This window comes from Microtus ochrogaster, unplaced genomic scaffold (genome assembly GCF_000317375.1).
Source record: "Microtus ochrogaster isolate Prairie Vole_2 unplaced genomic scaffold, MicOch1.0 UNK5, whole genome shotgun sequence".
NCBI classification, from domain to species: Eukaryota; Metazoa; Chordata; class Mammalia; order Rodentia; family Cricetidae; genus Microtus; species Microtus ochrogaster.
In genome coordinates this window covers 3,081,489-3,107,180 of record NW_004949103.1, presented here as the reverse complement: position 1 = coordinate 3,107,180, position 25,692 = coordinate 3,081,489, and the positions used below count along the sequence as shown (strand labels likewise).

The window sequence follows — 25,692 nt, the reverse complement described above, 5'->3', positions numbered from 1 at the left end:
ATTCTTGGCCACCTTAGTGGCTGTGCTACTTTCCACAGAGGACATGGGTTTGCTCACAACATTGAGGGCATAGGGTGACATGCCTGTCCCCTAAGCGTGTTCCTAATATTACATGGGAATTACTTATATGAGATGAATGTCCAGGGCTGGGGAATAGATGTAATGGTTCATAAAGAAAAACAGAGCTGAGGAATTTAAGGCTCTTCTCTCTTTCTAGTGTGTTCTGACACTATGAGGTGGGAAGGCAAGACTGAGCAGCAGCAAGAGAGGGAGAAATAGGAAGTCCCTTTAATGGTACAAACTCAACACTGGGCAGTTTGTACCCGGCTAACCCGGCCCTGACTTTTGCTGAACGCACAGAAATGTTTCTGGCAGATGCACTGACCTCCTCCTCTGGCTGTCTTCCCATTGGAGCCCACATCCAGGTGGCAGACTGTCTGGAAGAAAAGATAGCTCAGTGGGTATACTGTGTAGAGCAGGATAAAGGTTCCCAGAGGACCAGCGTGAGGCTAATCTCCCCGTGCAGCTGAGCTCAGCCTGTGCTGGGAGGTAGATGTGGTGATATGTCACCCACATTCCCTCCTCAGTGACCTTAGAGGTGACCCAGGCCAGGCCTGTTCAAGGGTACCACACACCAGAGACCATTCAGTTTTCTTCACTCAGATTCAACCATGCAGAGACAGCAACATGTGTCTTTTCAAAAATGCGTTAAGAAAAAAATTAGAGTTGGGGCCTCTGGTAGTGCTGGGGGCCACTGATTCATCTCCCAGACAATGAGGAGACCTGGAGCCCAAGACCACCCCTGCACTACTGCAGGGATCTGTAGGGAGCAGGGTGGCCTCAGAAACTCATGCTCCACTCAGCAGCCCGGGCAGTTAAGAAAAAGCCATCTACTAGATCTTCAAGACAGGTTGGAACCTGGTTCTTGCATTCTGTGTGGGGCAGGGCCCTGCATGCGGTGGCCCTGGGACATCTCTTCTCTCCCATCTTCATCATGATGCTCCAGGCACCAGCACAACCCATCATCACATCTGAAAGCTCTCCTCTCTTTCTTTCACTGGCAAACCTCTGTGTGAACCTCAGGACCTAACTCAAATGTCCTGGTCCCTTGACCATCTTCCCTCCTGACACAGTTCAGCCACCTACTTTGCTACTTGCCCTGACCAGGTTCTACGTGACAACTGGGCTCTGAGACGGATTCCAGAATGGACTGACCAAGGCAGTAACTAGTAATCAAAGGCCTGGACTTCACTTACCTGTCCTATGTCACGACCTATTCCTCCCACCTTTCAGGAGCCTTGTGCTCCAGGAATGATAATGCCTGCTCTCCCGCTGTGCTTAGGTGTGGGTAGATGCCCCTGTCCTGATTTCACTGTCATTGCTATGACAAATGCCTTGATAAAAACCACCGGGGGAAGAAAGGCTTATTTCAGCTTACAATCCCAAACAACAGTCCACCAGTTTGGAGAAGTCAAGGCAGGAGCTCTGGATGCTAGTGATGTGGTATTCGCAGTTGTAAGTCAAGAGAATAAACACATGCTTACTTGCTCTTAGCTAGCCTTCTCCTCTCTTCTACTATTCAAGACAGCTGCCTATGCATGTCCCTGTGGGCTTTGTAGTAAGCACTGCCAAGGCCCTGGCTTTCACAAGTAGTTGAAACTTCACTGTTGCTGGGTGGTGCCCTAGCCCCTGCTGGGTGCCTATCATCGTCTGAATGAGAAATGCCCCTCATGGGCTCATGAACATGAGCACTTGATCCCTAGTTGGTGGGGCTGTTTGGGAAGGTTATGGAGCCTTGTTGGAGGGTGTATGTCACTTGGGACAGGCTTTGGGCTTTACAGTCTCACCCCCTTCTCCCCGCTTCTTGTTTTTTTTCTCCTTCCTGAGTGTGGATGAAAATGTTGCTGAGTCAGCTTCCAGATGCTGCTGACATGATGTTTCCATGCCTTCCCCCTTCATGACAGACTCTATCCTTGTGGAACTGTGAACCAAAATAAGCCCTTTCCTTTGGTTACTTTTGCTGGGACAGTCTATCATAGCAACAGAAAGTAACTGTGACATAATCTGTAGCCGGTGTCATACTAGGCTCTATGAGACATTATTCAATACTCCAAGAGCCTCATGGGGGACAAAGAGCTCTACTGACTCAAAACACATAGTTTAGAGGGGTGAGGTTCCAACATCATGTTCTTTGTGATCAGGGCATCTTCATGCACAGGTGACCATGTCTAGATGTGGGCCAGGCTAGGAGAGGCTAGAAAAGGACACAGAGGAGCTGTTGATCTCTGAGCCAGGCCCACTCAAGAAGAGCCTGGGCCTGAGGTGGATTTGGGAGTGGGAATTCTTCCTTGCCCCTTTCCCCATCTCTGTCCCAAACCCAGGAAAATGCCAAGACCTTGAACCCTCAGCAAGGGCTGGCTGAGCTGGAACTCACTGTCACCAACCCAAGACACCTGAGCTGGAGGAAGGAGTCCCAGTGGGAGACAGCCCATGGACAGCATGTGTTGTTCTGGGGAAGCGACACACTGGAGAGGCGTGGTGACAACAGGACATCCCCAACAGTGCAGGTGCACTGGACCTGGCCCCACAACCATGCTCCAGAGAGAAGGGCTCACTAAGGATGGGCTCTGCCCCTCCCCAAATCCCAGCCATAAAAGGCAACAGAGGTGCAATTCCACCATTGCAATGATGGAAAGTGGCCACACCCCTCTTCTGGGAAGGGAAGGTGCCAAAAAGTCTCCATCCCTTGCCTTTGGCTTCAAAAGCTCTCAGGTTATTAGGGCCCTCCTTCAGGAAGGGGTATGTGGGAAGACTGAGTGAATCCATCTGTGGAGTAGCAGCCTGAAGGGTAGGACAGGAGCATTGACCAGATATAAAACACAGATGGCCTGTCTGGGTGGGCATGGCCCATGTTTTTTTCTCACATTCTTTTTTCCAAGGAAGGGCTGGTGGGCACCTTAGGGTTTGAATTCTCCAGGGATGTTTCCAGAAGGCTTCTGTCAGAGACACACCATCTCCCTACTTGCCAACCTGCTACTGTGCACAGCCTTGCCCAAGGCCATCAGCCACTCATCAGTCACCAGGCAGTCCTCTCAGACGCCAGCCAAAGCCCAAAGGCCTCCATCAGGACTACCATCTGTGTTCCCCGAGGCAATAGCCAGTGTCCATAGAACCAAGTGCTCTGGACCAGCTTCTAGGCTTGCTGCCAGCAGGAAAGCTGCCACCACCACCACTGAAGAGCTCAGTGTCCCTCTCTAGCCACCAGGGTCATCATGGCCCAGAACGTACTGCTGGAAGGCACAGAGGGTTGGTTACACAGTGCACAGCCAACTCCTCAGACCCCAGCCTAGGGAACTTCTCTAGGGCACTCTTATGAGGATTGTCCCTCTGGAGTTACTGGGATCCTGCACCACCACACTGTCCTCCTCCCGTTTCTAGAAGCTAAGGAAGCCAGTGCCAACACCATAACTCCACTCAGCCACGCCGCCTGTGTGCCTGCTCTCAGGATCTGCCCAGGAAAGGCATCCTTGGAATATTCTCTGTCTTCACAACACATCACAAGAGTCTCAGCTCCTTCAATAAGAGAATTGAAGACTGACCTTCCTGTGACAGGAGGAATTGCCTTGACGGGTGCCAGACTCAAGCTGTGACCAGCAACTACTCCGCACCTACCCATCTCTGCAGTGGCCATTGCTGGGGCACGTGCAGACTCCCACTGTAAGTTTCAAGTCCCCCCTCTACTACAGACAAGTCTCTCAGCACAGAAAGAGCTGAATTAGAACGTTCCATAGGGACACAGGTGTTTGGACAGGTGAAGACCCCCTCAGAGTCTCATTTTTGTGTTCTGAATGGGGGAGAATTGAACCATGCTTGTGGGATAACGGATGCTTTACCAGTCTGGAGCAAGCACTCAGAACAACACCTACACACAGTCAGCAGATCACGGAACTGTCACTTCATAGAGTGGAGGACACCAGAGGGTGGTGGAGTAGAGATGGCGACCCCTGACCTCCGATCTCAGCCTCTTGCCTACAGGAGACAGGTTATCTCGTTCTGGCTTCTCAGCAGCTATCCTGAACAGACTGTGCTCTTCCCATTGTAGAGATCAAAGAACAAAAGTCAGAGGACGTAGAGCCTTGTACATCAGCCTTGGCCAGAGCCCTGGTGAGGCCAATTGTTCCCCTGTCCCTTTTGTTAGCTTGCTTCTTCTTCTTTTTTTTTTTTTGCCTCCTTTGTTTTCCCCCAGGAACCCACATTTATGGGTCAGGGTGGCAGGAACTCTGTCAACATTGCTGGCCAGGAAAGGGCACAGCAGGCCGACAGAGTTTCCAGAAAACAGCCCAGGGGTGGGCTCCATTCAGAGTCACCTTCTATGCTGGTTGGCTTTTATCAACTTGACACAAACCTATATATGCCTACAAAGAAGGGATGTCAGTTGAGGAGTTAACCCCATCAGCCTGAGCTGCGACCATGCCTGTGAGGAACCGTCTTCACTGTGGATGTGGGAGGGTCGAGCCCACCGTGGGCAGCACCATCCCCTAGCAGGTCCTGAGCTTTGTAAGAAAACAAGCTGAGCATGAGCCAGAGAACAGCCCAGTAATCATCACCCCACCCCCACATTCTCTTCTTCAGTTCCTGCTTCCGGGTTTGGGCCCCAAGTTCCTGCTCTGAGTTCCTGCCTCCTTTTCCCTGATGATGGACTGTGATCTGTGAGCCAAATAAGTTTCTGTCTTCCTCAAATTGCTTTTGGTCATAGCATTTATCACAGCAACAGAAACCAAACTAGAACATCTTTCGAGCTGAGGGTAGCACCGAGCTGAGTCAGGAGCAGAGCCAGGGCTGTGACACTCAGTAGACAATGAAGAGGGCAGAGAGGCTGACCATCAGGGACAATTATGCCTGCTGTGTGGCCTCCCCAAGATCTACACCCCAGGCCAAAAGGGGACATCTCAGATCCAGGGAATTTCCTCAAAGATGAAAGCATCCAGCCTGGAATACATTAACACCCACTCCCCATCTGTACTCCACCCCCACCCCATCCCACACTTCCATCCCATGCCCCATCCCCACCCCATCCCCACTCCATCCCACACCCCCATTTTTCTTCAGTTCCCTCATGGCCTTCTGACAACAGATGCCGATTGACCAACATATGAACACACGAATGAATTTGCCTCTCTGATAACTGCAGGGGAAATGTGCCAACTTTTCTGGTGCGCTCACCCACCTAGAGTATGCCAGGCCACATGCTTGTTCTGTTTTTCATAGATAATTGATTATGCTCTGATTTACACATCAGCCCCTTCAAGTTTGGTTATTGGAAATCAGCCTCTCCCATCCCGGTTTCATATTGTAATCAGTACATCCTTGCTTCAGCCCTGCCTCACTCACCACAATTATTAGGCACCAACTGTATCCCTGAGACTGTCTTAATCACTTCAGCTAGAGTCTGCTCTCTCTCTTCTTCCCTTCCATAGCCACAGAAATGGAGGAGCGCTAGACATGGCTTCTGGTGTTCTGGATTTGAGATCTGGCCCTGCACCAACTCTCTACACCTTTGGCAGCTCATGGCCTCCAGTTTCCAGCTCCTCAGTTGCATGGCCATTTGGACCATAGACACCTGCAGGCTGTGAGAGACTGAGGTCAATCCCTGTGCAGCCAGGAGCAACCCCAAGTTCATATTCCTGGAAAACAGCTCTCTGCATTTACCTCCTGAGCTGCATCCACCAGATGTGTCTTAGAGGCACATCTGGCTCAAACCCAGGAATTGGGCCTCCTGTGTGGGGGCAGACATGGCTGACACCATGGGTGCCCCAGGATGAGCCAAGCAGAGACCTGGAAGCTTTCTATCTGGGTCAGAAGAAATTAGCACCCAGCATCATCCTCCAACCATCAGAAGGACATCTGAACATTCTGTCCTCAGTTTCTGCTTCTGTTGACCTTCAGCAGAGGAGACTCTCGCACTCTGGTTTATTATCTTATCTTTGTGTGAGTGTGGTGCTGGGCATAGCACCCAGGGTCTCATCCCCACCCAGCTACATATCTGGGTGTTTCCTGATCTCGTGTTTTAAGAAATGTTCCCTGGGCAGATTCTGTGTCAGACAATGGAGAGACAGAGAGCTAGGGAGATGCTCTAGCCTCACAGAGAGGTCTCAGCCAATGCTCTCAATCACACAGGAAGAATCCCGTGTGTACGCTACACTACGCATGTCCAGCTGCAGGGCAGGGCAGAAGGGGATGAGGGGGATTGTGGTCAATGGAATCCAGACCAGTTGCTGGGGATAGGCACTTGGAATTGTGCCTTGAAGGCTGGGTGGGGACTGCCAGTGGAGTGGACCAAGCCTTCTAGTGGAGGGGGCTATGTGTACAGACCTCATGAAGTATGGGTGACAAGAATTTCTGGTGACACAGCATGACGGTGCCTATGTGACACATTTATGTCTGTTCCCCTGAGTCATAAGCCCTTCAGAGGCAAAGGATCCCCAGCACTTTTCCCAGTACCCAGAACACCGGCACCACCTGGAGGAGGATCCAGAGAGTGTGAGGGGTGGGTCAGTAGCCAAGACAGCACAGGCAGGCAGGGGGTCTGGAATGGGTCCACTCACGGTCCCTACCAGCAGGGACAGTGTTGTGCTTGGCAACTTACCTCTAGGGCTCCCGGGGTCAGGAAGGTGGCGGTATACTCAGCCAGAGCCACATCATCAAGCATGTTCTGCGCCAGCTCAAAGAGCAGGTGGGTCTTGGGCTCTTGTCTTGGCAGCTCCTGCAGCAGTTGCTCAATGAGGCGGTTCCTCTCCTGGCATTTGTGAACCATGGAAGCCAGCTTGGCCTGCAATGTGGGGTGCATGGTATAGGTTGAACCGAGGGCCGAGGCAGTGCCCCATTCTCGGTGTGATTCCTCACCCACACCAGCACCTCAGGGCGGCGCACTCATAGGCTCCAGGGCCCAGTAGTAGGGAGGCGAAAGTTAGGCTCTCTGTGGTGCAGTGCTCTGAGCTCCTCTCCACACGTCAGCCCACCTGTCTGTACAATGCATTGTGAAGGGAACCAGGACCCTCCCGGCACAGCTCCGCCTCTCCATTTGGCTTCACACTGTTGGTGTAGGACGTCCTTCTTTCTATGTGTTGCTTTCATTGCCTGATTAAAGAAACTGCCTTGGCCTTTTGATAGGGCAGAAACTTAGGTAGGTGGGAAAGACAAAAACTGGATGCTGTGAAAAAGAAGGCAGGCAGGGAGAGCAGCCATAGAGTCGCCAGAGTCAGACATGCTAAATCTTTCCCCGTAAGCCACGACCTCGTGGTGACATACAGATTATTAGAAATGGGTTGAATTAAGATGTGAGAGTTAGCCAATAAGAGGCTAAAACTAATGGGCCAGGCAGTAATTTAATTAATACAATTTCCGTGTGATTATTTCGGGTGTAAGCTAGCGGGGCGGGATGGAACAAGGGGCCAACAAAGCACAAAGTCACTCTCATGGTCTGACTTTATGGGATTCATTGCACTGCCCTGTCTATGGTTTCCCAGATGGCATCTCAGAGTCTCAGCAGGAATTCTCAGTTCTTCTTTACCAATGCAAAGACAGACAAGGAATGATGGGAGAGGAAGTGGTTCATATTTCTGATGTAAGAGCTGAGGAAACTGAGTCCACAGGAGAGGGCAGGAGGAAACAGGGTTCTGGGAGTCACGGTGTTTGTCTGATGTTTAATCAAGGCTCCTCTTAGCTCACCACACAGAGACCAGGACCTCAGGGTGACCTCTGCCTCTTCCCAGTGCAGGCCCAGATGAAATGTCACCTTATCCTGCTGGCAAAGCACATGTGGAACAACAAAGACCATCCCTGGGTTTGTCCCAAATATAAATATAAAAGAGTAGGTGGGGGGGCTGGAGAGATGGCTCAGCAGTTAAGAGCATTGCCTGTTCTTCCAAAGGTCCTGAGTTCAATTCCCAGCAACCACATGGTGGCTCACAACCATATGTAAGGAGGTCTGGAGCCCTCTTCTGGTCTGCAGGCATACATGCAAACAGAATATTGTAGACATAATAAATAAATATAAAAAAAAGGATAGGTGGGGGGAACTTCCTTAGGAAACAGGTACTGGAGTGTGTGCAGTAATGGGACAGTGGCGGAAATAAGATGGAGAGAGGGGAAAAAGAGAGAAAAGGGCAGAAGAAAAGAGGAGAGGAGGAAGATGTGTGCTGGGGGTGGGAATGTGAGCACCCACAGCCTCAAACCCTTCCATCTTCTAGACTGCACCAAGGAGAAAGTGGGACATGATATGTGGGGTCAGGACACATGCCATATAGGATGATCCTGAACACATGAGAAGCCAGACGAAGAAAATATATGGAACGCTGCCCACGTGGGGACCTGGGTGACACCTGTCCCTGGCGTTCTTGGCTGTTTTCATGAAATACCAAGCACTCTATTATGAAACAGCGATGTGGTACTATGTTACCTTCAGAGGACTCATGGCCAGGAGCGCTTCATGCTGCTGCGCCCGAAGCTCCTCAAGCTGAAAGGAGAAGCACACTTGTGACTGAGCAGTGTGGCTTTGGTTTGGGGATAGTGCAGAGTGCTGGCCTACCATCACCCTTCCCTGTGTAGAGATGGGGTGCCGGGGAACAGCCAACAGTGATCGCCAACATGCAGCCACAGGGACACAATCTGGTGTGAAACTTGGATCCCTGAGCCAGACATGACTCCAAGCCAGCTGCCCACAGTGACCTGTGAACCCCAAGCTGAGGGCCATAATGAGGCTTCACTAATATAGGGCACCTAGACCCGGGCATGGCACTCAGTCACTGGCTACTGCTACTGCTTGGGGCAGAGTAGCAGCATGGATTCTGTTCCTGGTGGGAAGCATATCCCAGCCCTCAGCTCTGGGATGGCCTCGGTCACCCGACACACGGAATGCAGCATGCAGCCTTTCCTGGCTTGGCCTCAGTCCCTGCTGGGAAGGACCAAGTGTGGGACCCGACACAGCAACGAGAGGAGACGCACCTGTATGAGGTCACTCAGACTTTCCACATTACTCCAGCATCCACCAAAGGCCCTCACTTCTATTCAGCCAGGTTGTCTGAATTCTTTCCCACAAAATATATTAAAACGGGAATTTTATAGCCATTGCTTCACACTCTCTTTAGAGTCTGCAGTGACCTAAATAAGCCCTCCATCCTTAGCCTGACCTGTTCTGACCCATCATCTTTTTGTCAACATTACACACACACATACATATACGCACACACGCACACATACAAATCAGGGTGTGTGCACACAGACACATGAAAACCTGCTACATGGAGAGTGTCGCAATCCTGTTTGGTAATTGAATTGAAAATTCTGGTGATGTTTTCAGGCAAACCAACTGGCTTCATCCCTTTAAATCATGCACACTCCCTCCTCATGCAGCTTGCGGTGTGATTTATTTCAGTAGGTCTTTGTTGGGAGGCATATGTAACACTGGTCTGCTTCTTTGTTTTACAAACAGTTTTTCTGTGCACCTGTTTGGTGTAACTTTCCAGGACTGATCAAAAGGTAGATTCCAGCTTCAGGTCGACTAAGGTATTCACAGGGACTCAATGTGTTACTTTGATGTAACTGCTCCCTGCCTCAGTTTGGGAAAAAGCTCGAAAGTGTCCCTGTGAAGTGAGCACAGGACAGTCGCAATTCAAAAGAGAGTGCTCAGCCCTAGATGGGACATCTGGTGAGTGCTCAGCCCTAGATGGGACATCTGTCTCACATCCTAGTCTCTTCCCAGACTCAGGGATCATTGCAGAGGAGGGGGCAGGGACAGTCTAAGAGCCAGGGTGATAGATGGCTACGAGGGAACAGGGTTTTAAGGACGCAACAGGCCAGTTGCACATATGAATTCAGTGTTTGTGACTGCATGAGACCCAGGCTCAAGTCAGACTGAACGCCAGCATGAAGAGGGGGAGTGAGCATGGGGGTCCCACCACTAGCCAGGGAGCTACTGACAACTGGCAGCTGCTGGGAGAGGGAGGACCGGTTTTCTTGAATAGTGCAGGCCCTGGCAAGTGGAAAACACTGTGGTAGAAGGCCACACATCCAAAGCACATGGGCAGCACACACTGGACTTGATGGATTTAATAAAAAAGACAACAAAGTTGGGTGGAGCCGGGCGGTGGTGGCGCACGCCTTTAATCCCAGCACTCGGGAGGCAGAGGCAGGCGGATCTCTGTGAGTTAGAGACCAGCCAGGTCTACAAGAACTAGTTCCAGGACAGGAACCAAAAGCTACGGAGAAACCCTGTCTCGAAAAATCAAAACACAAACAAACAAAAAAAAAAAACAAAAAACAAAGTTGGGTGGATAGGGAAGGGAGCGGTGGATCTCTGAGGAGCTGGCAAAGGGTTGACATGTTCCAAACGTACTCTATGAGATTATCAAAGAACTAATGAGTTTTTTCAAGATAGGGTTTACTGTGTAGCCCTGGCTGTCCTGGAACTCCCTCTGTAGACTAGGCTGTCTGCCAACTCAGAGATCTGCCTGCCTCTGCTTCCCAAGTGCTGGGATTAAAGGCATGAGCCACCTCTGACCAGCATGAACTAATGATTTTTTTAAGCAGATGAGAAAAGAGTAGAAAGAAATGCTGGAGATTAGAAGAAAGCATTTTTAAGTCATGTATCTAGTCATTGCTTAGTTACAAACATTTTGGGGGCTGCTTAGGGTTTTCTGTATAAAGGATTATAAACAAATATCACGTATTGATGGAAATTAATTCACTAACACTGCCAGCACTGAGCGCTGACACATGTCGAGAAACAAGGTGGGGAGCTCCTGCGTATTGCATCGGGTTTCCGCCAGTGAAAACATTCCACAAAGCCACAGCGTCAGGATTTCTGCCATTTTGTGTGAATATGCCTATCTTCCACAGCCAAGGTCCTGAACCAGCCCCCCTGGGGTCTTTCACCGCCCTTTTATAATCATGTCCACATATTTTCTGCAGAGAAGCACTGAATTACCCTCTTGAAAGTCTCTGAATGTACCAGTGCTGGCTAGTCTTATGTCAACTTGACACAAGCTAGAGTTATCTGAGAGAAGGGAACCTCATTTGAGAAAATATCTCTGTAAGATCCAACTGTAAGGCATTTTCTTAATTGGTGATTGACAGAGGAAGGCCCAACCCAGTGTGGGTGGTGCCATTCCGGAGCTAGTAGTCCTGGGTTCTATAAAAAAAGCAGGCTGAGCAAACCATGGGAACCCCTCCATGGCCTCTGCATCAGCTCCTGTCTCCAGGCTGCTGCCCTGCTTGAGTTCCTGTCCTGACTTCCTTCAATAATGAACAGGGATATGGAAGCCAAATAAACCCTTTCCTCCCCAAATATTGAAGTGTTTTACCTCAGCAATAAGAACTCTAATTACGACAGCGCCTGATGCTTTTAAAAGATCCATATATACACGTCGTTTCTAATGGAGGACAGCTGGCTGGAAAGGCTCCAGGTCCCTTGCTTTCCTTCTTATGTCACTCTATTCTTTAAATCTCTAGTCAACCATGCTAAACTGTTGGTACTCGCTCCTTGGGGTCTGGAAACATTTGGAGGAAGAGAAGGGTTGGCCCAGCCTACCTTGCCCTTGAGCTTATCCTGGAGGCCCACAGCCTCATCCCGAGCCACCTGCAACTCCCGCAGAGCCCAGCCCTGGTCCCTGAGCTGGCACTGTAGAGTCCGCACCTGGTGGTGGAGCCGCTGTATGCACAGTTGGGGGTCTTCCTCAGGGACAGCAGCCTTGGAGGTCTGGAGCTGAGGGAAGAAAGTGTGTGTGAAGTTCTCAGGTGTTCATATGCCATAGCCAACAACCAGTACCTGTTGTAATGTCTGTCTGTCTGTGCTGTTTGTTTTTCTCACAGTAGAAGGAAGAAAGGAAGGAAGGTGAATGAGGGAAGAATGGAGGGAAGGATAAAGGAAGGGAAAGAGAAAGACAAGAAAGGAACAAATAACAGTCTCAAATTCTATACCCCAGCCTATTATTGCCAGCATCCATTTCCCACATGGCCTGCCCTTGTGCCTCTGTGTGCACACTTGAGTGTGTGGGTCATGATGGACATTTTGGGAGAGGAGGGGAGAGAGTACATGGAACTCCAGAACAACATCCCAGAATATTATTCTCAAAAATATGCAAAGTAGGACCAGGGTTCTGTTTAATCACTGTCAGTCACCATTGTATCGAAACACTGAGAAATGAATGACATTTCACACACAAATCAAATTGTCAGACACACATTCCAATAAAGCTTCATTACTTCAGATAGGGAAGCAGTGCTGAATTTCCCACAAGCATGGCTTAAACCAGTTCCAGATAATCTCTTATTCTCTGACAGGACACCAGGGTAGCAAGTCTCACTAAGATGCCATGGGATGCAGGGAGAAAGGAACTTGCCCAGCCCTATGTGGGCTCAATGGTAGGGACAGTGCTGCCCCCAAATGGTCCCGTGTGGTAAGTTCTCATTGTTTTACTAACTTACATATGCATACATCTGCACACACACAAGTGTTTTCTTTATCAATTTTTAAAAATTAAAACTGTTAATTCATGTGTATGTCTGTGTGAGTGTGGGGCACATGGATGCAGTGCTCAAGGAGGCCAGAAGACGGTGTCAAACCGCTGGAGCTGGAGTTACAGGTGGTTGGCAGCTGCCTAGCATGGGTGTTGGGAAAGTGGAACTTGGGTCCTCTGGAAGAGCAGTAAGTGCTCTTAACCCTGAGGCCATCTCTCCAGCTCCTTTATAAGATTTGATACAGGATACATAGCCTTTGCTTTTCACCCACCACGTGCCACATGACCTCCCCACTTATTAGTATTGGGGTGTCGTCTACAGTTGTGCTCAACTCGATCATGCTAATGCGGTGGGGAGACAGGCCTTGTCTGTGACAGGAACACACCTGTGGGTCCTTGACTTGAGACTTCAGTGGGAGGATTTCTGGGCCCATGATCAAGGTGTGATCAATGACTGAACCACTAAGGTAGGTATGGGAAGGTGAGGTACCGCTTACAGGAAGCATCCCCTCCGCGAAGGACTGGGGAGCTCAGAAACCCACAAACACCCTTGTCCTTCACCCACTCGTCTCATGTCTCCCACCATTCCACACTCTAGTGGGAGAGGGTGGAAGGGTCCCAAGCTATTCTGAGTGGGAGGGGGAGAGAACAGGTTCCATGTGACGCCATAGCTGATCGGACATCTCCCTGTGAGCAACGACCACAATAGCAGAATGTGATATTTTTCTTAATTAATAGGAATTCACACTGCGTAGGCCTGAGACTCACAGGCTGGGGTCTGTCAGGAACAGATGGGTGCTCCGGATGGTTCCATGAAATTTAGCTCTGTACTCCAAAACGTGGCCTTTTGAGAAGTTTGGTGGTTTGTTGCCACCTCCTGCCTCTGGTGGCTCGGACAAAGACTTTGTTCCATTGGTCCTAAGACAGTGCCCACAACATGATCTGGTGGTAGAGGGGAAAACTGCCTGTTGCCTGGGTCTAGCCTACACAACTGACTGTGTGCTGTGCTTTGTCTTAGGAACACTGTCCCACGAGAGTTCTGGTTGACAGGGAGAGTGACAGACACAGGACGTTCAACCCAAGTGACAAAAGGAGACCCAGAGACTGTGGGGGCTCTGAGGAGCTCTGAGCAGAGGATCTGGCCCCATCTGTGCTGTCGTGGCAGACACATGGTGCATTCTGGGACCGTAGCATTCACCTATTCTGGTGATATAAGTCCCCATCACAATGACATCGATGACTACAGAGCTGCGAAGAGCTGTACCTGAGTCAGCTCCAACACCCTGAGCCTGCTCCACCCTGTGCCCACTCCTCCCTGAGCCCACTCTGCCCTGAACCTGCTCCACCCTGAGCCCACTCCTCTCTGAGCCCACTCTGCCCTGAACCTGCTCCACCCTGAGCCCGCTACACCGTGAGCCCACTCCACCCTGAGCCCGCTTGCTCGCTGGGCCCTGAGCCCGCTCCACCCAGAGCCTGCTCCACCCAGAGCCCACTCCTCCCTGAGCCCGCTCCACCCAGAGCCTGCTCCATCCTGAGTCCACTCCTCCCTGAGCCCGCTCCACCCAGAGCCTGCTCCATCCTGAGCCCACTCCTCCCTGAGCCCGCTCCACCCAGAGCCTGCTCCACCCTGAGCCCACTCCACCCTGAGCCCACTCTGCCCTGAACCTGCTCCACCCTGTGCCCACTCCTCCCTGAGCCCACTCTGCCCTGAACCTGCTCCACCCTGAGCCCACGCTGCAGGGCTGCCCTGAACATGAGGCTCAAAGACTCCTGAGTAAACGCAGGTACACACAGAGGAGCGGTGAAGGATACAGAGAACTTGCGATGCTGCTCAGGGTGCAGCAGGTGGGGCATAGACCGTGGCCACTGCAGCCGTGGAGACTCAGCTGTGTGTATCCTTACTGTACGGGTTGGGGGTTCATGTCCAGTATGACAGGAAGCTATGGGAGGATCACAGGCCTAAGAGAGACTCTGGGACAGAAAAAGGGACCTTTCTTCACCCTCTTCCCTGATCATCCCTAAACCCTGTAGGGTTCATCTCTGTTAATTCTACATTTCCCAACTCCTAGCTGTGATAGTGATCCCCAAACTCCCTCTGTGGTCCTCAAACTCTCTCTCTCTCTTGACTGCACACTCTGGAAAGGCAACGTCGCAGAAGGGTGGATATCTTAGGAGCAAGTGCCACGCTGGGAGAGTCACCGCACACCCTGGAACTGAGAAAGACTTACACAGGAATACAGTGACCAGAAGTCACCTTGTGAGGGGCCAGCAAGAGACGCTCACAGCACTGCTGGGAGGGAGAGGTGGCCGGAGACCTCTACAACACATCACACAGGTCCTACACCAAAAGCTCTTTGAGTGGGTGGATATGTGAGGAAACCGTGAAATGGGACATCTGCCAAGAATCAGGCGAGAGATGATCTGGGCGCTGGAGAGGAGAGGGGAGGGGACGGGAGGGGAAGGGAGGGGAGGAGAGGGGAGGAGATCTATAAAGTGGCCGTGGCTAGCATATTTCCACATTTGAAAATCAGATGTGAAAGGCTGACAAGATGAACTGTTTCAGCGCACGGTCAGTAGCTCTCCTTTGTAAATAAGGAAATGGATGCACAAAGTGCCATGAATGGAATTGGGAGCTCACTGGGTGAGTTTATCAAAGGTGGGTCACAACAGAACACACAGCTAGCCAATTAAAGTCAATAGAAAACGCAAAACAGAAGCCCAGGCCTGCAAAACTAAGATAAACTTTTTCAAAAGGGAAAAGACTCAGTCAAAGGGTCTGGAATTACAGAAGGTGAAAGGAAATTAGGACAATAAAACTGACCAAAGGATAAGCATGGGACTGAAGAGCTGGTTTGTCGGCTAACGTGTTTGCTGCAGGGCTGAGGACCAGGGTTCCATGTCCAGCACCCATGGTTAAAGCCAATGTGGTGGCACACACTTGGGATCTGTAATCCCAACACTGGGGAGGCTGAGACAGGCAGATCCCTGTGGCTCACTGGCTACTCACTGGCTACTCACTGGCTACTCACTCTAGCCTTGTTGGGGAGTTCTAGGTCCCAGAGGAACCCTGTCTGGAATGAAAAATACAGGTGGATAGGTCCAGGAGAATGACACCAGAGGTTAACCTCTGGTATCCACACACATGCACAGCACACATGCACACACACACACACATGCACATCACACATGCACACATACACACATGCACTGCACACATACAGGCACTGTACACACATGCATTACATATACATATGCACTGCACACACATATACACACAAACATTGCACACACATACACACTACACACTCATGCACTGTTCAACACATGCATACAATAGCACACATGCCCAAACACACAAGCACTATACACATACATGCATATGTACCTCTGAATATGGAAATTTTTCTTAAGGAAATGATAACTAAAGGTTTCTCAAGTCTGAAGAAAAGCATAAATATTTAAGTTCAAAGAGCTTGGGAAACAGAACCATAGCTAGATCCATCAAGCCACCAAAAATCAAAGATAACAAGGAAATCTTCATATCAGTCAAACACGATAGCATACGTTTCTTCTGGAAATGGAAGAAATGACGATGACAACTGGCTTCCAAATGGAGCTAGTGGGAAGCGGAAGACAGCAGAAGGCAGCCTTCAGAGTGCAGTGTGAAGGGAAGCTGCTGACCCACAGTGCTGAATCTAAGAGAAAAGATCTTCAAGGCTAGCGAGAACAATGTTTCATAAAGAGAAATTCAAGAAAGTCAGCCACCAGCTAACGCTCACTACGAGAAATACCAACAACAACACATTCCTCCAAATTCTTGTGGAAGAATAAACACCACAAAAACATGCAGATATTTGCAAGAAAGATTAATGGCTGCTCAAATCAGCAGCAACAATGACATGAGGCTTATTACACATCGAAGCAATATATAACAAGATAATAAAGAATTAGCAGAGGTAAGCTACTGAAATATTTTTTTGCATGATTTGGGACATGGTACAAAGGCATTAATCTAAGGCAAATCTAAATGACAAATACATCCTGAACTTTCTAGAGTGGCTACTAGAACAATAATAGCAAAGTACAAAAATATAGGCTATTGTAAGAGAAAGAATTATATACACACATATACACATTCATACACACATTCACACACACACATTCACACACACATACACATATTCATACAGACACACATTCACACACACATGACGAAGTGCAGACAGTAAAGGAAAACTGGTAAAAATTCAAAGGCTGTTCTTTGATAGTGACTAGAATTGCTGAGGAGAGAGGGAAGCGAGAGCCAGCAATGGAGAGTGAGGGGCAGGGAGCAGATGGAGACACAGAAAGGGAGAGAGAGAGGAAGGATGCTGGAGATATGCAGGGTCTCAGCATGAAGGGTCCCTAGACATTAACAATGTGAGCATTTCATCTTGGGAATTAGACAAGTTGAGATTTGTCATGGGGCAGGGGGCAGGAGCAACTCAGAAGAGGGACTCTCACGTCTGCACCAAAGTCTCAGGTCTCTACAGAACCAACCCAATTTCCCTGCTGTGTTACCTTCCATGGACCACTGTTCTGTCTGCAACAACTGTTAAGACCCAACCTGAATGATGTTGATTCATTCAGGCTGTTTGAGCTATTTTCCACTTGAGAAAATCCAAGGTACGACCTCAAAGTGCAAGCCCTCCCCCACACCCTTTCTTCTCTGGATCAACTGGGAGGGTCAAGCTTACCTGGCAAGTCAGAAGGGAGATCTTGGGCCAACCTGCTTGGGTTAATCCCAGCTGCAGCACTCCCTAGCCAGGCGACCTCATGCAAAACCCTTCACTTCCTTGCCTGGTTTTGTCATCTAGCAAATGGGGCTGGAGGTCTAACTCCCTCATATGGCTGCCACAGAGATGCCTAGGTCTTGAGGAGGGGTACCCCACTGCAGAGTCAGGAATACAGGAGGGAAGGCAAGCCAACATACCTGGAGGCTGCGGCTCAGGAACCTCTGAGACTGTCCTTGTTGCGTGGAACACCATGGTGTCTCCTGTTCTTTCTGCAGCCGAGCTCTGTCTCCCTTTGCCCCATTGGCGTTTGCTTCCTGAGGCCCTGTAGTGACTCCACAGACTGATGAGGCAAAACTAGCAACAGCCCCGCATCTGGAACCTTTCAAATCTAATGAAGGTCCTGCCTGTCCCCACGTCACACCTGATTTCTCATCCCAGGGTGGCCCACAGGCTCGTGTAACCAGTTGTCCTGAAAGCAGAGTCACCTGGACCTCTTTGTCTTCTGTGTGTCCCTTGTCTCCTGGCATCTTGAAGTTTTCCTGGGGATACCACTTTTCTTCCCTGGGATCCCTGCTCATCTGCAGGACCTCCCGCTCCAGGCCTTGGACCCTGCATACAAGATGCTGGTTTTCCCCCTGCAGAGCCCAGAGCATGTCTTCTATCCCTAGCATCGTGTCCTTTATCAGCCCTTTGTAACTGACTCCAAGCTCTGAGATCAGAGCCCTGAGCTCCCTGTTTTCCAGGGTGACATGCTCCATCCTGCTTCCGGCTTTCCTGACACTCTCGGACATGGCTTTGTGCAGCCGGCCCAGGTCCCCCTTCAGTTTCTCATTCTCCTCTTCCAGCTGGGAAATCTTGCAGTAACTCTTCCCATTACAGTCCTCCAGGTCAGACACAGCCTGCAGACACTGGTCCAGTTCCTGCCTAAGGTGGACCAGCTCTTCCTGCAGCGATAGGTTTGCCTGTTCCAGCCTCAGGGCCTTGGCCACTTCTCTGGCCCGCTCTTTCTCACAATGGCATCCTTCATGGTGACATCCTTCTTGGGCTCCCTGAAGCCTGGCATTATCAAGCAAAACCTGACTTCTCTCTTTCTTTGGGGTGTCAAGGAGCTGAAGGAAGCTGCTCCCCACCCTTTTGCGGGTACACCACGTTGGGGAGAGCGGGCTCCCACTCAGCTCTGCAGGGACCAGGTTGGCTTTATCCCCATCAGCTGGTCCTGAAAGAACTTCTCCAGTGCCCAGAGCCACACCCTCCTCCAGCCTCACTCCCTCGCCATTCCTGCTGGATTTTGTGTTCAGATCCTGGCTGGCTGAGGCCTGCTGATGGCACACAGCCCCCTCAGTGTCCATCCCTGTATAAGCGACACTCTGGCTCTTTCTCATCAATGCTGACATCTCCTGGGGATCGCCACAGACAAACTTCAGGTTGTCCAGCTGCTGGAAGCAGGCCCCCACCTCCCTTTCCAGTGTGTCTAGCTGGAGGGTGCTCCTGCCCTGTCCTGTGGTCAGAGTCTGAGAGGGGCAAGGACCTTCACTGCGGCCACCTGCTGGGGCCCATTTGGGAAACTCCAGAAAATCCTGATCACCCATTAGTAGTCTCTGTTCCTGACCCACATGGCGCTTGGAGTCAAGCTGCTCAGAGACACCCAGTGGAGCCGGGCTGGATGCCGCTCTGAGCTGCATCTTCTCCTCTTGTTCTTCTTCCCCAGACCACTCCTTCTGCAGGATGTGAGTGTCTCCAAAGCACAGCTGGTGGCCCTGCTTATCCTGTGTCATCCTCCAGACCTCTTTGCCCCTTCCTGCTGGAAACTGGCTACCATTTGGCTCTGGATCTCTCGTATCATGGGCCCTAGCACCGGTAGCCTCTTCCTCCTTCTCTGGTGACAGTTTTCCCAAGTGTTCCCAGCCACATCCTTCCACACCCCATCTCTTTCTCATGGGACCAGGACTTTCCTGTGACTTAGAGGTTGTCCCATGCAGAGTCAGTAGGAGACATTGACATTCCAGCCAGGGCCAAGGACAGTGGGCCATGACTTGGGTCTCTGAAGCCCTGCTCCCTTCCTGTATGCCCTCTGGGGCTTGGCCCTCGGTGTCCACAATCAGCTTCTCACTGTTTTCCGGATCCAGCAGAGACTTGTCGTCAAGCTCTGGTTTTATCACACCCAAAGCTCCCATCACCTCCCACTTCTCTGCACTTGCAGATGGAGGCCTGCCTCTCTCCTTCCACATGTCTCTGGGCTCCTTGGACTCTTTTGTGGGAAATGAACCATTTGAAATGAGTGGAGACTCCTGGATGAAGGAGGCAACGTGGCTCCTTGCCAGATCACAAGGCCAGTCAGGGTGTGTCACAACCTCAGGGGCAGGGGACGGCTTGCTGTCCATCTCTTCTTGGGTCTGAAGTTCTCGTAGGAGATGCTTCCAGAGCAGAGGTGGCAGGAGGGGCTGCGGTTCTCCAGCAGGCTCCCAGAGCTGGAACATGGATGTGGGTAACAGTAGGAGGGAATCCTGGGCTCCAGTGGCTTGAAGATTCTCTGAAACTCCTGCCAAGGGGCAAAGTCGCTCATCCATGCCTGGTTCTGGGGGGCAGCTGCCTGGTTCTGGGGGGCAGCTACACAGCAGCCGAAGAATCTGTCCATCTAGGTGGGGCTGGACAAGAGCGCCCTGCGGGTGGAGAGAGGAGATGGGGTATGAGCCAGTCTCTGCCTGCCGAGCCCCACCTACAGCTGATCATGCTCTGCCCCCAGTGCTCTCTGATCCTGCTCATAGAGCTGCACGTATGTCCTGCTCTTCCACCTCAGGGCCTCTACCTGAGCTCTTCCCACTGCTCAAGATTCTCCCTCTCCCAAGGAACACCTCTTCACCTCAAACCAAACAGTGCCTCCTCACAAATACCCAACCCCTGGAGCACCTCCTGGCCTCAGGGGCAGCAGGGACACGAGTTCTAAGACAGTGATGAGATTAAAGATAATAGAACTAGCAGACACAGATAAGACACTGAGTACATGCTCTGTCAGGGTGACAGAGGAGTGTGTGGAATTCCTTCCTCTACATGAAGCCAACTGCATGAGGGGATAGTTCAGGAAGTGAATGAATGAATGGACAAATGCATGCATGGATGGATGGATAGATGCATGGATCGATGGATGAGGTTTAGAACCACAGAGTCACATCAGGAAACCACTCCCAGTTCAGCTTTGTTTCTTAGGACAAGAGATAGAAGCTGAGCTCAGTGGTTTGCCACAGCATTAGGAAGAATTCAGATCCAGCTGAGATCAGAACATTGGAGTGATACAGAGTACAGACGGAGGAGACCAGGGCTCTGTACCTCTGGAGCTAGGAGTTCTGGGGGGTCCCAGCATCCCTCGGGTAGCTCTGGGGGTTCCCAGCATCTTTCGGGTCTCATCATCTCTGGATAGGAAGGCAGAACCAGCTCTGTGGGTAGTCAGAGGGCTTCACTAGGGCAACATGAGTCAAGTAGCCCAGGCCAGGTGCTTGGTCTGGCTTCTTTTGATCCCAATATACTTCTTAGTCCAGGTCTCAGCAAACTGTATCCCATCCCCTCAAACCTCTCACTCAATCACTTCCAGAATATTCTTCTAAATCTGGAGCTTTCTAAGAAGAACCTCCCCAGGGTGGCCACATCACCAAGCACATAGCAGGGCTATAAGGCCCCACTGATCCTCCTATCTGCAGAACCCTCTGGCCTCACCTGTTTAGGCTCAGACCCTAGAAGGTCTTCCTGGAGCTTGCCTATGGTACTTGCTGGCATCACCAAGCAAGGGTCTGGCTGATCTTGAACACGGCTATGGGGCTTTTCTGAGAGCTGGCCTAGAACAACAAGACCCCAAGGTTAAAATCACTCTTAGAAGATTTATCATAATGGCCACCAACAGCCATGTCAGCTGAGAGATGTCTCTCTTGACTCGGGTCTTTTAGCCCCCAGTGAGTCCTGATAAGCCCCACTCTTCTGCCGGGCAAGGACCTGAGCCTGGAAGATGTGAATGACTACCAACAGTGAGCAGAGGAACTGGCTCTCAGGATGGACCATGGACCACAGCTGGACCATGCCCATGGAGCATTTTGAACCCTCAGGATCCTCATCTCCCAACTCTGCACAGGGAGACACCCCTCCCACAACCCTGCAGAGCTTTCAGGAACAGCCTCGCCAAGTCACAACGCACCTTGACCTATCCAACAGCCCTGTCCCCCTGCCCACCCCAGACATGACTAAAGGGGGACATCAGCTGCCTCCTCCTACAACCGGCAGTCCTGGGTATCATGAGGCTTGGACTACTCTTATGTTTTGACAGCAGAGGATGAGCAAGCAGGATCTCTTATAGTAGGGCGGTGAGAAACTATTTCCGACATCAGAGACCAGGGACTTCAAAGCCCCAGTGATTCTCAGACTGACAGTCACGAGTCTCATCCTCAAGCTAAGGGGCTGTCTGGGGTAAAATGTGGCTAGAGTGATGCCTGCTTACCAGAGATGTCTCTGTGAGGACAACACCCCATTACCAGCCTGCAGCTGGTGGGCACCCCTTGAGAGCTGAGCGCATAAGTTTAAGTGTCAAATTAGCCTAAGCTAATGGCCCCTGGAACATCACATACTGATTCTGCCTTGACCAACTGTGTTCTTGAGCCTCTCTGAGCCCTGGCTTGTCTGTAAGAGGAGCAAATCATCCTGCCCAACACTGTGAGAATAACAGTGGACTAAGCTAGCTGGCCTATCACAGGAATGTCAGGTGGCCCCTCTATGTACCACAGCATCCACAAACCTGCGAGGGCTTGAAGTCCACAAGCATCACTGTGGCAGCCTCGGCTGCTGCAGGGATCCAGCACCTCTGCGCTGGGCAGGGGCAGAGAGTCACTCTGGGCACAGCCCGAGGCACCCTTAAGAGAGACAAAGAATTGACAGTCACAAGTACCCTGGTTGACCTGTCCACTCCAAGCCCATGCCTAGAAGCTTCCTCATAGCAATGGTCAGACTCCTCCAAAGTCAGGGAACTAAGACTCAGAAAGTGGTGGGCTCAAAGCTGGCGATGGAATCTAACCTGGGCCATTGTTTTACCAGGCCACAGTGTTCTTGTTGACTCTTGAGATTCTTTCAGTAAGTTAAAGGGGTGGCAGTCTGTCCTTGGAGTAGTCTGTCCATCTAGACAAGAGACTGTATGGAGAGGTGTGGAGGGGGCGGAGTCCCAGCCTTGCTCCTGTGTGGTTTCTCTGTCCCACGGGGAAAGCTGGAATCTGCCCAGGTATATTAAATGTTTCCCTGTGAGCAAGTCCTAAAGGTGACAGTAGCCAGTGATCTGGGATGTGTCCCCCCGCCACAGACCTGCAGGAGGCCAGTTGTGTGAGCGGAGAGAAACATGCCCAACATGGTTCTGGAGACTACACGTGAGCTGTTCCAGCTGTCATGACCACTGTGAGCTCTTGCCCCTGACCTGGTGGCCTCCTAGCCTGCCATCATGCTGGCCACATTCTCTGCCTCTGGACCTCTGCATAGGCAGTTCCTTCTGCTACTTTAGGGTAAGCTCCTACAAGCCAGTCAACTGTCATACAAGCCTTTTTGTAGCTGGCTCCTGGCCCTGTGTCAACTCCACTGAAGAGTTGACGTTGACCAGCAAATTAACCTAGAAACCAAACCAGATCAGGGTGCCTCCCCTTTTCACTCTTCTCCAGCAAGAGAACCCCCCCCCCAGTCTCATACATATGCCTTGTTCTGTGTTCTAGCCAGGGACTGTAGATCCCAGGGTATGGGGCAGGGCTGTGGTAAGCCAAGGTGTATTTGAGTGGTCCTAGGTAAGTTCACATTGGAGCATGCAATCCATGAAAGATGGCAGCAAATAAGGCTCAGTGTCCCGCAGAAGCAGTGGTCAAATCCCCATGAGGCTTTCTTTGGCCTCCTTGACCTTTTCACAAATCAATTCCTCATCATCCTCCCCAGCAGTCCCTCCCTAGCCACTCTGTGCTCGTGACCTCTTATCTGTCTGTGCAATGGTTTGTGCTGCGTCCTTTTGCCTATAAATCCTCAGCCCCGGCTGCATCATAGCTTCCTCCAGATGCTTCCAACAAAGACCAATAAGAACGCTCGACTCCAAAGGATAGCAACCAGAGGGCATGCGCACCAGTTTGCACCCTAATAGACAATGGGCTACACCCAAAGAGGCCTGACCAGACAGGCTATTGTCAACTGCGCTCAGAGCCCTGTCCCCTGCCGCTGTTTCTGTCCACTCGCTTCTCACCTGATCATAATTAAACAGTCCCAATTGCAGCTTAAAAATGACCATGAAAACAGGATGGAAATTCAGAAAGATGAAGGGAGGGAGAGACAAATGCAGGAAGGTTGAAAAGGATGGAGAAAAATATCAGAAAAAAAACTAAATGAAGCAGAAAAAGAGGTGGGATGAGAAGAGAAAGAAAAGCTCAAGCTCCAAGTAAGGGTGAAGAAAATGGAGGGCAGAAGGAGAGGAGGAACGGGCAGGTGGAGAAAGAAAGGCTGGGATCAGAGTTTGTCGTGTTCCGCCAAGGCCAGCATTCACCATGGTGCTTACCACTGTGCTTCTCTGCCCACATGGTTTCATGAACATTTGCTGAGCCACAGCTAAGGGCCAGACCTGCTTCTGAGGCTGGGAACACAGCTGCAGAAAATGCACACGCTCTCTGCCCCAGGGAGACATCTAGGCAGCATCCTGCACTCTAGGACACTGAAACGATACCTTCCATCTGGTCTACCCCTCACTTTGTGAGTGATTAAACCAATAGTCAGTGAGGGAGAGAAACTTGTCTAAGGTCACAGGGCAAGTCAAAAGGAAAACAGGAAAAAGCTCCCATATCCAGCCTCGATCCTTCCCAGGACTGTGCTCTGCCCAACCCCGAGAGAATGACAGCCTGGATTCTGGTTTACCTCCCCGTGTGAGATACAAAGCTGTCTAGACACAAGCATTTATGCGTCACAGTACATCTTTCTGGGTTTTTCTCAAAGCACAGACAATAGAAGACTTCCACTTGCACAAAATGTAAACTTTATTCAATAGTTTAGAAGAACCAAATCTTCCCAAACTCTCCTGCTGTAATTTGGGATTGTCTAACATTCTCTGCCCATATAGCCGCTAAACTGCCACTTCTTAAAATGGGTGTCATGAACCACACGAGGCTGTACAACTAAATGTTACCAAAATAAAAATGGCAGTAGTTCCCCCAAATAAAGTCAGAATCAAATAAGCAATGAAAATGAGGTGTTCCCAGTAACACTGACCCATATTACACTGTGTGACCTTATGCAAAAATACACACACTTCTACTCAGTATATGAAAATTTGCTTTCATCTTTAGTAAATGGTAAGCATATGTATAAGAATTGTTTAAAATAAAATTTGTATTACTTATCATCACTAAATGTGACATGTATACTCATTTTTAAATGTATTCTATTTTTATTTATGTGGATCTGTGTGTCTGTGTGTAGGTATGCACACATTGGGGAGGTGGGTATGTTCAGAGGCCAGAAGATGGCGCCAGATGCTCAGGAATTGGAGTTAGAGGTAGTTGTGAGCATCCTGATATGGGCATTGGATATCAAACCTGGGTCCTCTGTAGGAGGTGCACGTGCTTTTATCCACTGAGTCATCTCTCCAGCTCATATGCATCTATTTTATATGACGACAAACCTAGATTGTGGGAGAATGTCTTAAGAGAGAGGTGTCATGAGTGATTTGAGAAGCCCTGGCTTAAGCAAGACCTCACTAGCTCCATCTCACTGGACACTGAGGCTACTTCTGATTCTGTCAGCGGCAAACAGCACTGAGATGGAGACAGCTGCGCACAGCTGCTTAGCAGCTGCTGACTCCTTCTTTAACATATGCTGTGGTCTGAGAGTGAAATGTCCCCACAGGCTCACGTTTGAACCTTGGCCCCAGCTAACGACACTGTTTTGGAAGGCTGTTGAACCTCCAGAAAGTGTAGCCTCCCTGGAGGAAGTGAGTTACCAGGGGCAGCCTTATGATAGTACACACCTGATACGTTGGCCCCACTGCCTACCCCACTCTGTGCTTGACCAGTTGCCCATGGCCCTGCTGCCTAACCCACCATACTGGGACTGAACCCCCCTTACGCTGCTTCTTGTCATGTATTTGGTCACAACAATGAGACTAGCAAACACCTATTCATGGAGGTTCATGCTCACACAGGAAATATAGGCATTCGTACGGCATTTGATACTCACTGACTGTCAGCCCTCCCCAAAGGCTTAGGTCTACAAAGGCCCAAACCCTGCAGAGCAGCGGCTCCTTTAAAAGCACTCGGGAGGCAGAGGCAGGCGGATTTCTGTGAGTTCGAGACCAGCCTGGTCTACAGAGCTAGTTCCAGGACAGGCTCCAAAGCCACAGAGAAACCCTGTCTCAAAAA

At 50.5% G+C, this 25,692-nt stretch overlaps 1 protein-coding gene across 6 annotated transcripts in view; it reads right to left on the bottom strand.

Annotated features, from left to right (window-relative positions):
* Positions 1 to 25,692, bottom strand: part of CUNH4orf50 (chromosome unknown C4orf50 homolog) — an 88,048-nt gene that overhangs the window by 43,149 nt on the left and 19,207 nt on the right. For 2 of the 6 annotated variants that reach the window (XM_026788638.1, XM_026788636.1), the window contains 7 exons: positions 22,065 to 22,179; positions 20,999 to 21,117; positions 17,488 to 19,950; positions 11,588 to 11,761; positions 8,459 to 8,515; positions 6,647 to 6,829; positions 386 to 437 (listed from right to left, as the gene is read on the bottom strand). In XM_026788638.1, the coding sequence (XP_026644439.1) occupies positions 386 to 437; positions 6,647 to 6,829; positions 8,459 to 8,515; positions 11,588 to 11,761; positions 17,488 to 19,950; positions 20,999 to 21,117; positions 22,065 to 22,179 (3,163 nt within the window). Of the gene's footprint in view, positions 1 to 385; positions 438 to 6,646; positions 6,830 to 8,458; positions 8,516 to 11,587; positions 11,762 to 14,267; positions 14,487 to 17,487; positions 19,951 to 20,998; positions 21,118 to 22,064; positions 22,180 to 25,692 lie in introns of those variants that run through there. The other 4 variants (XM_026788637.1, XM_026788640.1, XM_026788639.1 and 1 more) reach the window with 3 other exon arrangements.